This window comes from Centropristis striata, chromosome 18 (genome assembly GCF_030273125.1).
Source record: "Centropristis striata isolate RG_2023a ecotype Rhode Island chromosome 18, C.striata_1.0, whole genome shotgun sequence".
In the NCBI taxonomy this organism is placed as follows: domain Eukaryota; kingdom Metazoa; phylum Chordata; class Actinopteri; order Perciformes; family Serranidae; genus Centropristis; species Centropristis striata.
The window spans coordinates 31,261,669-31,273,991 of record NC_081534.1 but is presented as its reverse complement, the minus strand read 5'-3'; the positions used below and the strand labels follow the sequence as shown (position 1 = coordinate 31,273,991).

Sequence of the window (12,323 nt, the reverse complement as noted above, 5' to 3'; positions counted from 1 at the left end):
GATAATATGTTTTATCTATCTCAGTAACTAGAATACTTCATCAGATAAATATATCTTTGCTGGACCAGACTTATTGGACAGGTGTGCGTGTTTGCAGGACCTACCCGCCTTCGAAGATCTTGATGCGGGTCGGTTCGGCGGCGGGCTGTTTGACCGAGACCTCCTTCTCCACCTGCTCCTCCTTCGAGCGGTCCCATGACACGACGCCCTTCATCTTCCTCCCGAAATTACTGACATCAACTGGCATCAGCTCTGGCTTCAACTGCAGAGACAAGACAAGAAGAAGGAAGAGCAGAGAGGTGTTCCATTAATTACATTTTCACACTCCTGTTCTCTGAATTTGCACCCTGCATGCAAACTGTAATGCTATTTTCTGCACGTTTGCATGAAAACACTAGGCGTTTTCATGCCAGAGGACCTTTTTTTTATAGTTCTAAGAACCCCGCTTTTATTGTGTCTGCACAGCAAGATCTAGGAGTTATTTGACTTCTAGGAACCCTGTTTAGAAGAGCTTTTTTAGCTCCTGTTTCAGAATAGGTCCTCTAACAACAGAAGGGTAACCATGCTTGCTCTGCCCCCCGTTGGTCCAAGGCAATTCCAGACTCTTTGCATTTCTTGTTCCCCGCTGGTGGAACACACTACCAGTTTGGAACAGAGCAGAGCTTTAAAAAACTCCTGAAGACCCAGCTCTTCAGAGAGCATCTTCTCTCCTAGCACCACACGATAATTCTACTCCTTAAATAATTGTCACTAGCACTTATTGCTGCACTAACGGCTCTTACTGCACTATACGTTGATTGCTTGATTTTTTTCTTCCTGTAAGTCGCTTTGGATAAAAGCGTCTGCTAAATGACTACATGTAATGTAAATGTAAGTACATGTTAATTGGTCAATGCAGTGCCAACAACCGTCATTTCTAAAAACATGGTAGCCGAGTGAACAGGCAACCCATAAAACCAAACAAAGTCCATCTCGTAATGACAAAAATGGAAGAAAACATTGAAAAATTAAGGGAAAATGAAGTCCAGGCTTTACTGAGCGTTTATGCAGTACAACGTGATTCTTATGTCACTTCATCATTGGCGAACGCAAACAGAAAAAAAGGCCTTGAGGGTATGAAGTTGTCAGAAAAACTCTGACTGTTAAACTTCAATACTTTGCATCATTGCAGGACATACCTGATCAAACCGCAGCTTCCAGGCCACAGATGACACCAGCTTCCCAGAGCTGGGTGGTGACATGGCTGCAGTCGAGTACATCAGGTCAGTGTTCCTCCTCTGCTTGGACCTCAGCAGGGCCAGAGCAGCCTTGGTGCTCAGGTTCAGAGGGTTGGGGTTGTACGAGCTAACACACCATGAGTTGTAGACGGAGCTATGCACGGCAGTTTGGGCGCAGTTTGGTTTGGTGTAGTTGAGGAAGCACCAGCTTACTCTGCTCATAGTGCGCAGGCTCGGGAACTGGAAAAACTGCTGGACGTCGGCCACGTCGGTGAGCAGCAGCGTCTGGCCCACCGCTCGGTTTAATCCACTTTGGTTGGCGGCGAGCTGAACCAGCATGCTGACGGGGATTTTACTGGGCTGATTTGCATTGTCGGTGTCCTCTGCGTCGTTGGAGGACACCATGGACTGGGGGCTGGAGCTGGGCTCTGGGACTGAATCGTCCACATCAAGCTCCTCTGGGGAATCCCGACCCCCTGAGGCTGGGGAGCGGTCTGTGACGATCTGGAGAGGAGGAGTGAAGCTCTCGGCGCGGGGAACATCGGGGAGGTGAGGGGCCGAGGAACGGACGGGAATGGCGATCTTCGTGGGGAAGTCACTTAGCGGAGGAGACGAGGACATCCTTTCAGAATCGTCCATGGAGCCTTCGCTCTTCAGACGAGGCCGCTCCCCTCTGCCCAGCCCCTTCTCAGGCTTACTGCTGCTTTCAGTTCCACTCAGCTCCACGGCGCTCATCTCCTTAACAATCTGTCCGTACATCTTCTCCTCCTTTACTCGTTTCTGCTGCTTGGTCTCGATGAAGAGCTCCAGAGAGCTAGCAGGGGAAAGCATGCGCTTGCTGCCTCCGACGCCGGACCCTGAGGCATCTGTGGTGGATATGGTGCCCGACGTTAGTGACAGTGGGATTCCTGTGTTCAAGCGTTGCTCTGGTAGTGAATCTGGAGCCTTCCAGAGTGGGTAGCGCAGTGCTGTGCCATCAGTTTGTCCAAGGAAGTGTGACAGGTTGAAACCTGCCCCACTTATGCCTCCTCCGATTCCTCCAGGTGGTTTGTTGACAGCACCACCTGACGGAGACATTGTGCAATTGTCAGCCCCGCCTGGCCTGGTTGAGCCTACCCCTTGTGCTCCACTGCCATGGGTAGCTATCAGCTGGCTAACACTGGTGTACATAACACTACCATATGATGGCACGTGGGTTTGTATGCGCACAGGAACCTGCATGCCAGGTAGAGAGGCTTGGGAGCCCAGGTTCTGGGTGGCAAAGACAGGCTGCACCTGCTGCAGGAGCATGGAGGTGGTGGTGGAGCTGGGCATGGAGTGCTTCGAGGAGAGAGATGTAAAGTTCTGCTGGGACAGAGGAGAGGCTCGAGATGAGAAAGAGGCAGGGTACATCTGAGAGCTTGTGTTTTCTGATTTTCCATCGTGTGGCTGCTGATCGTGGATCTGCTGCATGGAGTGGTGTGGCTGTTGTTTATGGAGTGGGTGTCCAGATAGGGAGCCCGGTGATCGAATGTGGAGTTTTTGGAGTTGCTGCTGGGCCTGGAGGGTCAGCTGCTGCCTGGCCGCCTGACCAGCATCCTGGCTCCAAAACAGGCCAGGTTGCTGGTAGGAAAGGAAGGTGGGGCCGCTTGGGTACTGCTGGATTACTTCCTTATTCATGACCTCATGACCTGGATATTCTCCCTCGGATGATGAGCCCTGAGCCTGCAGGCGATGCTGATGGGGCCTAGTATGGAGAAAAAGTTTAATACCCTTATTTTTATTCAATTCAAAAATTATATGTTACATAAAGACAATATTGCCAATAAAAAAAACAGTTGGCGTATTGGACTATTAATCATTTTGGGGTTGCATTGACTTTCTTACCTGCCATACAGAGGTTCATCCTGCAGGCTGTCCTCACTGATACTCTGCTGGAGTAGATGGTGGTGCTGTTGGTGTTGGTGGGATCCTACACCTGTGCATAAAACACAATAATGCATTGTATATGTAGATTATTTTGAAAGACACCAACACATGTGCAATTTGAATGCAGGACTTGGGAAAGTGCCACAAATGACAAAGCAACTATATATATTTTGACAAAACAGTCGAAGGTCAGTAATTTAAGGCTTACCACCAGTGCTACTGCCGACTCTCTTGGTTCTGCTGGCTACATCGCTGCTGCTGTGGGGGGACCCTGATGGACCGGGCCATGCACCATGTTCCAGACTCTCCTGTTTGATCGACAACTCAGCACCTGCTGGTTCCTGGATGACTGCCTCTGGGTATACACTCAGTGAATGCTGTCAAAGGTATAGAGGTAGAATAGGTCAGTGTACAGTGTAAGGGATGTTAGGGATGAAGTAGGTGACAGGTGCTCAAACTAACTAAGAATTAAAAATAGGGAGGTTTTTTTTATGCTACCTGTCGGACAAGATATCCTCGCCGGCGTTCCTTCATTGCAGAGGCACTGGAGTATATCTCTCCCTGTCTGGAGGTGGACAAGCTTCCATAGTCGAAGGATTTACTGCGCATTTCAGGCAACTCTGTGGGCAGCGTGCACGGTGCCTGCTCCGACGAAGACCTCCTCATTTCCCTCTGCTGGTGGTGGCTGGAGTGACCACTGCCCGGCACCGTCAGGAACTCCGACTGCTTAGGTGCACCACCAGGTGCCGACGAGTCATCCTGGTTCAGAATCACAAAGAAAATTTGACTTATCGGTAACTTATAGATGCTCTACAACATCTTAGCAACAGTAATGATGCACCATGAATTGTAGGACCAATGCAAGCAGTGAGAATACAAAAAATGGGGTACCTGTTTGGTGGGCGAGACAGACTTAAGGCCTTCATCTCGGTCAAAGGACATGGAGAAGGAGGATGAGTGGGACAGGTTGCTCTCTTGGCTGGGGCTGCGAGAGAGGCTGGTGCAGGTCGACTCAAAGCTCGACTCCCCTGATGAGTGCTCCATATCCGCCAGCCGCAGCCTCTTCTTCTTGGGTGGGAGCTTTTCCGATGGCATCTGGGCGAGAGTGTCGCTCCTCTGCGGCAGCTGGAACTCTTCCACATGCTGTGGCTGCTTATCCTGCTCCTTGGTCATCGGAGCTTCTGAGTCTTTCTCGGGCTTGTCCGGCTCCTCTGTCACCCTGATCTCAGGAACTTGGATGTTGGGTTGTCGGACTAGCTTATGTGGGATGTGGTAAGGCTGGCCGGGTGATGCTGCGGCTGATGAAGATGAGAGGGAAGCCAGGTCACTGTCACTTTGCAGCTGCTGCTCCATGCTCTCCGTCCTCAGCAGGGCAGATTCGGGACTCAGAGCATCTTCATAGATCTCTGTGTCCGACTGTTCGGAGTACTGGCTCGATAGAGCTTTTTCTGACGGCTGATATCCTGGCTGCTCAAAGGACTCTGACTTCTCAAAGGAATTTGGCCGGCTGAGGGAGTTGGTGTGCTGGATGACTGATATGACATTCCCAGCTGCCTTCCTGCCCTCAGAGTCAGTAAACAGTGCAATGTCCTCAGAGCACATGCTGGTACAGGTATCAAAGCTGTCAGACTGGCTGTGAGCGCTGTGAAGCGAGCCCTTCCCTGTTGGGGTGCCTCTTGACCCATCCAGACTACCTTGTCTGAAATCATAGTCCCCTACCATGTCAACTGAACCACTACAGCTGCTGTTGCAGTGTCCCGGGCTGTCTTCTTCGTCTCCAACACTCTTCTCTTTCCTCCTTTTTCTTGTGGCTATTTCGGACATACTAACTTTCGTAACATATGGGCTGTATGCGATGTGCTCTGGGACTCCTGGGTTGCGCTCACCCATCTTCATACCCAGAGATGAAGCTAAGTTCTTGGGCATGTGCCCGTGGCCCTCGGCCTCTCCTACGTGGGCTTCATTCGAATGTTCAAACGCAGCCTGCCTTCTGAGTCTGCGCCCCGGTGGGTAAAACACATCATCCGAGGTCATCATTTCATCGAAGGAGTGGCTGCCTCGAATTGATGGGGGGACACTAAGGGTAGGCGGGGAGGAAGTTGGCATGGAGTTGCTTCTAATAAGGGTTCCATTGTCTGATGGAGGCTCCAAAAGCCCTGTACTGCTTTGACAGGGTCCTGTTGGATACTGCTTGGGATCTCCAGAGACTCCTACATCCCCTCTATAGCAGATATGATCCTCAGCTATCTTTCCCATGTCCAGAATAGCACCTGGTTGCTTTAAGCTAGCGAGGCTGGGGTCTGCCCCTGCCATTCCCACTGTGATAGACTGTCTAGACCGGGAGTTTGGTCGGTAGTACCAAGTCCGACCGAACATAATTTCTTCGTACGTCTTGACATTAGTATTCGGAGGGCTGATCTGCTGCTCCGCGCTCTCAGAGCGTGAAAAGTAGCCAGAGTCTGTGCTGCCCTTGCTGTGAGGACTGAGCAGGTTCAGGGACTGGGACATGGCAGAGTCCGAGTCATGACCTTTCTTCTCATTCAGCCTCAGTGCCAAACGTTGTTTGATGGTAGGGGAGTCATCCAGTGAATGCGCTCTTGCGCCAGCGTGTGATGCCAACATGTGGTGTGACCCCTTTATGTCCTGAAAGGGCGGGCACTCCATTCCTGTGGAGGGGACTCCCCCGGGCTTGGGGACAATAAGGATAGGCACTTTCATAGACCCCACCAGCAGCTCTTCAGCTGAGTCTGCATATGCTGGTTCCACACCACCTAAACAGTGATAAAAAGAGGAGCATGACGTGGAGAAAGGTAAAGAAGGGCACAAATAAATAGATTAGGAGTGAACAAAATTCTAATCAGTTAATATATACATGGTGGCAGTGAATATTAGCATTTTGTTAGTTAAACATTTTTTTTTCACTTGTAGGCTATATTTAAGTCCATATCAAGCACAAATGTATGCATTATATGCAGTTAGAGTTGCATAGGGGTGGAAAATTTGCAGTAAATTTCTGGTAAATTTCCAGAAATTTTCCATGGGAAGTTAAGCTGGGGAATTTTGGAAATATTAAAAATCCGAAAAAAACATTACATTTCAAAATATTATTTTTTTTAAGTAGAAGTTTATCAAGTTTTAATAATTTTATTGAACAATCAACTATTTCATTGAACAAAAAAAACATGAATTACGAGTTAAATATTACTCATACCCCCCGAACCCACGATTCAAAAATTAAGTTAAAAGACTCCTTCAATTTTGTTTATTTCCTGTTTATTCCCATTAACTCCCATGGAAAGTTAGCAAATTTGAAAATTCACCTGTATGCAATACAGTAATACTTATTAATTTCATGCACTTTATGATATTTTTATGGATGATTCATGGGAAAATGACCTGTATTCTTGTCAGCCTCAAAGGGGATCTGCGGGATGGGGCTGTCTTTGTCCGTCAGCATGGTGGAGCCCTCCACACCTTCCTCGTCTGTGTCGGTGCTCTGCTCTCCATCTGAGTGGACCTCGGCCTCGCCCACTGGGGACGCCTGGTCCATGTCCCCGCCGCGGGCCACGGCTAGCTCTGAAAACGGTACGAGTCCAGCCTTGATGGCGTGAGCGTGGGACTTGCGATGCTTGTAAAGGTTGCTCTTGGTTTTAAAGGAAAAGCCACAGGGTACACAAGGATATGGCCTCTCTCCGGTGTGCGAGCGGATGTGCTTCTTCAGCACGCTGGGCTTGGCGCAAGCTCGACCGCAGTAGTGACAGATGTACTTACCGGGCTTCTTGGGCTTCTGCTCTTTTTTGTTGTAGCCCTCCTCTCCGGGCTCAGAGCCCGACTGAGAATACTGTCCGAAGGAGCTGGGTAAACTGGGAGATTTCTGGCGGGGAAACCTCCCGGCCCCAGCCCCGTGAGGATTAGTGTGTCCCGGGTGTCCTACGGGGAACAGGTCATCCGAGGGCAACTGGCCAGCAAACGGCCAAGCGTGAGGCTCCAGACCTGGCTGGGGTTTGGCTCCTGAGAGGAAGCGCTCAGTTTGGGGGTGCTGGGGGTACGGCTGGCCGAGCTGGTAGGAGTATCCCCGCGGGAACCCCTGAGCAAAGGGCCCTTGGGGGTCTTGAGATGGTGGGCCTCCCATGGCCCCAATTGCAGAAGGTCCAGATAGCAGCTTCCCAGAATTCCCTGTGATTGCGTACTTCTGCTGAGGTGCTGAACCCCCAGTTGCACCACACGGCAAACTCTCGCGGTGCTTTGCCTCTGGGTCAGCAAAAGTGCTTCTTTTGGTGGTAGCAGAGGGCTCCGACGCCCACTTCCTCTGCAGAGGCGCCTTCTCCTTCACTGGATCCTTATTCGAGCATCTCTGCCCGGCGGCAGCTGATTCACGAGCCTCCATCTTTGCAAAGCTCTTCAGTGGGATAGAAGAGGGAGGAGGAAGGGAAGGGGAGTTGGGAGGGTGGGTTCTGGAGGGTTACAAGGTCCCAAAACTACCAGGCATGATAGCTGAACCTTTGATGGCTGCCGGCAAGTTCACAGAAACAGGAAGTACCCGTCCATAGCTGAAATAGACTGATTGTAAAGCCAGGCTGGAAACAGGAATCAGGAAGTGGAAATAAAAGGGGAGCTTTAGTGGATAACATCAGAAATGTTTCTCTCCTTTTGCCATGTTGTAAACACTAATGTTGCTGTGCGTTGTTTTTCTGTCCACTTCATCTAAAGACAGACGGATCCTTGAGTGATCTGGAGAGAGAACAGAAAGAAGAAAATGTGTATTTAACAGCTGAAATAAACCAATTAACAACACTGAATAGTATCAAAGGGTAAATACTAACTTTTCTTTCGGGAAAAGTGCTTGTTGACCTTCTTTCCTTTGCTTCAAAAGTCATCCAGTTCATTCACCAAAAGACCTGCACCAAAACAAAAGAGAAAGAAGACTAATTAGTTTTTTTTCTACAATCAAAACCACAATCATCTATGGATTAAAAGTTACCCTACAGCCTGACCTCTCCCTCTTACCATACGTTGGTTTTGTGTTTAAAACCTTGTAAAATTTTGCTGCCAAATGAAACACAGCACAATATACTGTGTTGTACAGAAAGAACTCATTAAGTTGTCAAGTACAAGCCTGATGTGCGAATGTAAATGTCATTGATTGCTCAGTTAGTTTTCTTCACACTGGAATCCATCTGTGCTTTTTGCCTTTTCCACCCCTTCCTCCTCCTCCTCCCTCCCTCCCTCCTCCTTCCACTCAGTGAGTCACCGATGCAAAGCAAACCCACGCTGTTCCTAAAAAGACACAAAGGCTTATAAATAGCGCTGTGGAAGTGACGTCGGAGTGTCATAATGTGTGTAGGCGTCCAGAAAGGCCAAGTCGAAGAGCAGCCATCAGCGCTAGCACCTCTCCTTCCTCTCCGGGTGTCAGAGTTTGATCTAACTTTGGTATGTGCTCGTTCAAAAAGCAAACAAGAGAACGCACACACAGAGAGAGAAACAAAAAGAGACACACACATACGCAGATACAGTTCTAGCAGGCGTTGCAACTGCACTGCAAACACTGCAGGAGACACGGAGTATATGTGTGTTTCCGTTGTTTAACGTTTCTCAACCACACACCAACACCTGACAGCAGAGAGCCGCAGAGCGCGCGCACACACACACACACACACACACACACACACACACACACACACACCTGCTGAAGTTGCATTTTTGCCTTGTATTTCCTCATCTTAGGGTTTAAACAAACTCCCTCGCACTCTGATTGCGACACACAAACACATCCACATCTACAGTATGTACACACACATACACACACACACACACACACACACACACACAGTGCAGCCTCAGTGCTGGTAAGCAGGCCTCAATGACGTGTGTGTCTGGGGGCCCAACGTAAGATCTATAAATAGCAATTGAGGAAAACATGCTGTATTCTTAGCAGCAGGAATGTTAACTTTGGGCTACCTTGTGTTATTCACATGCACCCCCTCCTTATACACACACACACATACATACATACACACACACACACACACGCACACATGAAACATTAGCTCAGACGTGGGTCATATTTTTATGTTTTCCATGGTGCTAAGAGTTCAAGAATGTGGTCCGAAACCCAAAGGACTGTTAGAAACAATGGCTATTCAGCTTAGCCTGCAAGCTCATGATGACTGGCTGGTTAGAAGGAGGATCATCTGACACGACAACAGGCCAACGGACACCATTGTAAAGTTGGTACTAACTAGGGCTGTAGTCAACCGAGAACATCTGAAATTAAACCTGCTGTTTAACCAGTCGATTGATCGGAAACTGCATGTTATGCCTAGATTGACTACATGACAACCTACCATGTGTTTTTTCTTGAGGCCAGCATATTTTTTTAATCCTTTACTGTGGAAACTCTGGATATTAACACGCTGAACGCTGCATGTTTAGCGTCTGTTTCTGGTTGACAAGACTTAAAAAATGTTCAACTTTGGGTAACGTTAAACTGCTGTCACTGTCACACAACTGTTCAATCACAGTGGGGCAGGACAAATACTGCAAAGACTCAGTACTGAACAACACCAATGGAGGACAAACTGAATATTGGGTTCTGGCTGAAAAAAAGACCTTTCAAAATGTTCTAGTGCATATTCAAAAGAGTGCCTGGTATTAAAAAGCTTTGGTGGACACCAAGGTGATTATAGTTAACGGAAACTAACGAAAACGAGAATTGAAAAAACATTTTCGTTAACTGAAATAAAAATTGAAATTAAAACAAGAGTTCTTAAAAAAAATGATAACTAACTGAAACTGTATTTTGTGGTTACAAAACTTACTAAAACTAACTAAAATTATAGTGAAAATGTCCTTCGTTTTCGTCTTTGTCAACTTTTTTCATACGTAAACCTTTTTGGTTGATATGAAATCTATTTCATCTATCTGGTTTGAAAAAGAGACAAAAAGACACAAAATTACTAAAAAAGACACAAAATGAGACGACAGAAAGACCAAAAAAACCCACAGAAGACACAAAATGACAAAAAAAAGACACAAAATAACTAAAAAAGACACAACAACAGACACAAAATGACCAAAAAAGACACAAATGAACAAAAAAGACTAAATGACACTCCCAGGAAGAAACAGACGTCACAACTGGAACAAAAACCCAAGAACATGTCACTTCTTCTGCACATCTGATCCCCGATTCCTGGAGGAAACCCAAACATTCGGGTCACTGAGGCATTAAAAAAAAAAAAGGGAATATAAACTGTAGGAATATGTACTTTGAATGATGGTGCTAGGTTTTGGTTTAACAAGACTTTTCTTTGACTGAAGTGTAGCTTTAACCCTAAATGACTGGATTCTGTTTACACTGGCTCCAACAGGAAACATCCCATCCTTTCTATATGAACAAAATAACATTTTATGTCAGACTAATGGACAAAAAAAGAGACAAAATGACCAAAAAAAGAGACAAAATGACTAAAAAAGACACAAAATGAGACGACAGAATGACCAAAAAACCCACAGAAGACACAAAATGACCCCAAAAAAAGACACAAAATGACTAAAAAAAGAGACAAAAAGACACAAAATGAGATGACAGAATGACCAAAAAAACCCCACAGAAGACACAAAATGACACCTGATCCCAGATTCTTGGATTGTTGTAAGAGGAAACCCAAACATTCGGGTCATTGAGGCATTCATAAAAAATGAGAATAAAAACTGTAGGAATATGTACCTTTTAAATGATGGTGCTAGATTTTGGTTTAACAAGACTTTTCTTTGACTGAAGTGTAGCTTTAACCCTAAATGGATTCTGTTTACACTGGCTCCAACAGGAAACATCCCATCCTTCCTACTTCCAATGGAACAAATTCATTCAACTTGACTCAATGAGTTTCTGCTGCCAGCTCCGGCCTTCTGAAGAAACTCTTTGTGACACACCCAGGACGAATATACTCTATCAAAGTTCAGCATCTGTGTTATTTCAACCACAGCCACATTTAGCTCCCTGATTACCGATTTCTCGCTATACTCATGTTCTCAAAATTCTCAAAAGCACTTACTGTAACTCTTTGAAACTTCACCGTCTGCTATCACACACACAAACACACACACACACACACACCTCGTCAGCCTATCTGACCTCCTGACACACACACCCAAGATAACCTTAAGGCACGTAGATAATTCTTGGGTAACTCCAGTTTAACCTTACGTAAGTCTGACTGGTTTTGTAATGAAAGTGTTGAATGGTGGCAGTCTGCAGATTGAGTGGGAGCGTGTAGTGAATGGCTTACATAAAGCTTTATTCATACATGCACCGGCACAACCTGCCCCAGTTCCTGTGCGTAGGAGAGACATAGCTCTACTGGTGTGTGTGTGTGTGTGAGCGTAGGAAGTGTGTGTGTGTTTGTGTGTGTGTAGGCTGGCAAAGGGCATGACGAGACACCCAAGTTGTAGGTAGGTCAGAACAAGACGCATTCACAGGCAATACTGGGAGTAAAAATAGTTTGGCACACACACTCAAACTCTCACACAAAGTGATTTGTCAGAGTGCTTTAAATAAACCGGAGTTACTTAACATAAAGAAGCAGCAGAGATCAGATCAGCTTTCATAGACGTGGAAATAGATCCAGGTGGTGTTTTGTACCCACCGCATCCTTTTCTTAGAATAACAAAACCCCATCTGAGGTACTTTACTTTAGTGGTGGTGTGTGTGTGTGTGTGTGTGTGTGTGTAGGCTAACTGAACGATCCAAACACTGCAACGTGACGGGAGTTATCCAATCAGGAGCAGGCAGGTCTAAACACAGGTGACACTGCAGAGAAATGTTAACTCTATGGAGTCTTACAGGGCTATTTTGTTCATTTTTTAATCCTTTTCATGTCTTTTTGTGTCTTTGTAAGTCATTTTGTGTCTTTTGTTGTGTCTTTTTTAGTTATTTTGTGTCTTTTTTTAGTCATTTTGTGTCTTTTTTTTGTCATTTTGTGTCTTCTGTGTTTTTTTTTGGTCATTCTGTCGTCTCATTTTGTGTCTTTTTGGTAATTTTGTGTCTTTTTTTAGTCATTTTGTGTCTTTTTTTAGTCATTTTGTGTCTTTTTTTTGTCATTTTGTGTCTTCTGTGGGTTTTTTTGGTCATTCTGTCGTCTCATTTTGTGTCTTTTTGGTAATTTTGTGTCTTTTTTTAGTCATTTTGTGTCTTTT

At 46.4% G+C, this 12,323-nt stretch overlaps 1 protein-coding gene across 1 annotated transcript in view; it reads right to left on the bottom strand.

Moving 5' to 3' along the window:
- hivep2a (HIVEP zinc finger 2a) overlaps positions 1-12,323 on the bottom strand; it is a 159,728-nt gene that overhangs the window by 21,459 nt on the left and 125,946 nt on the right. Inside the window, exons 4-11 of the mRNA XM_059356338.1 lie at positions 7,949-8,023; positions 6,522-7,856; positions 4,017-5,896; positions 3,624-3,884; positions 3,334-3,502; positions 3,084-3,174; positions 1,179-2,943; positions 105-262 (exon numbers count right to left, since the gene is read on the bottom strand). Coding sequence (XP_059212321.1) covers positions 105-262; positions 1,179-2,943; positions 3,084-3,174; positions 3,334-3,502; positions 3,624-3,884; positions 4,017-5,896; positions 6,522-7,512 — 5,315 coding nt within the window. The 5' untranslated portion in view covers positions 7,513-7,856; positions 7,949-8,023. The remainder of the gene's footprint in view (positions 1-104; positions 263-1,178; positions 2,944-3,083; positions 3,175-3,333; positions 3,503-3,623; positions 3,885-4,016; positions 5,897-6,521; positions 7,857-7,948; positions 8,024-12,323) is intronic.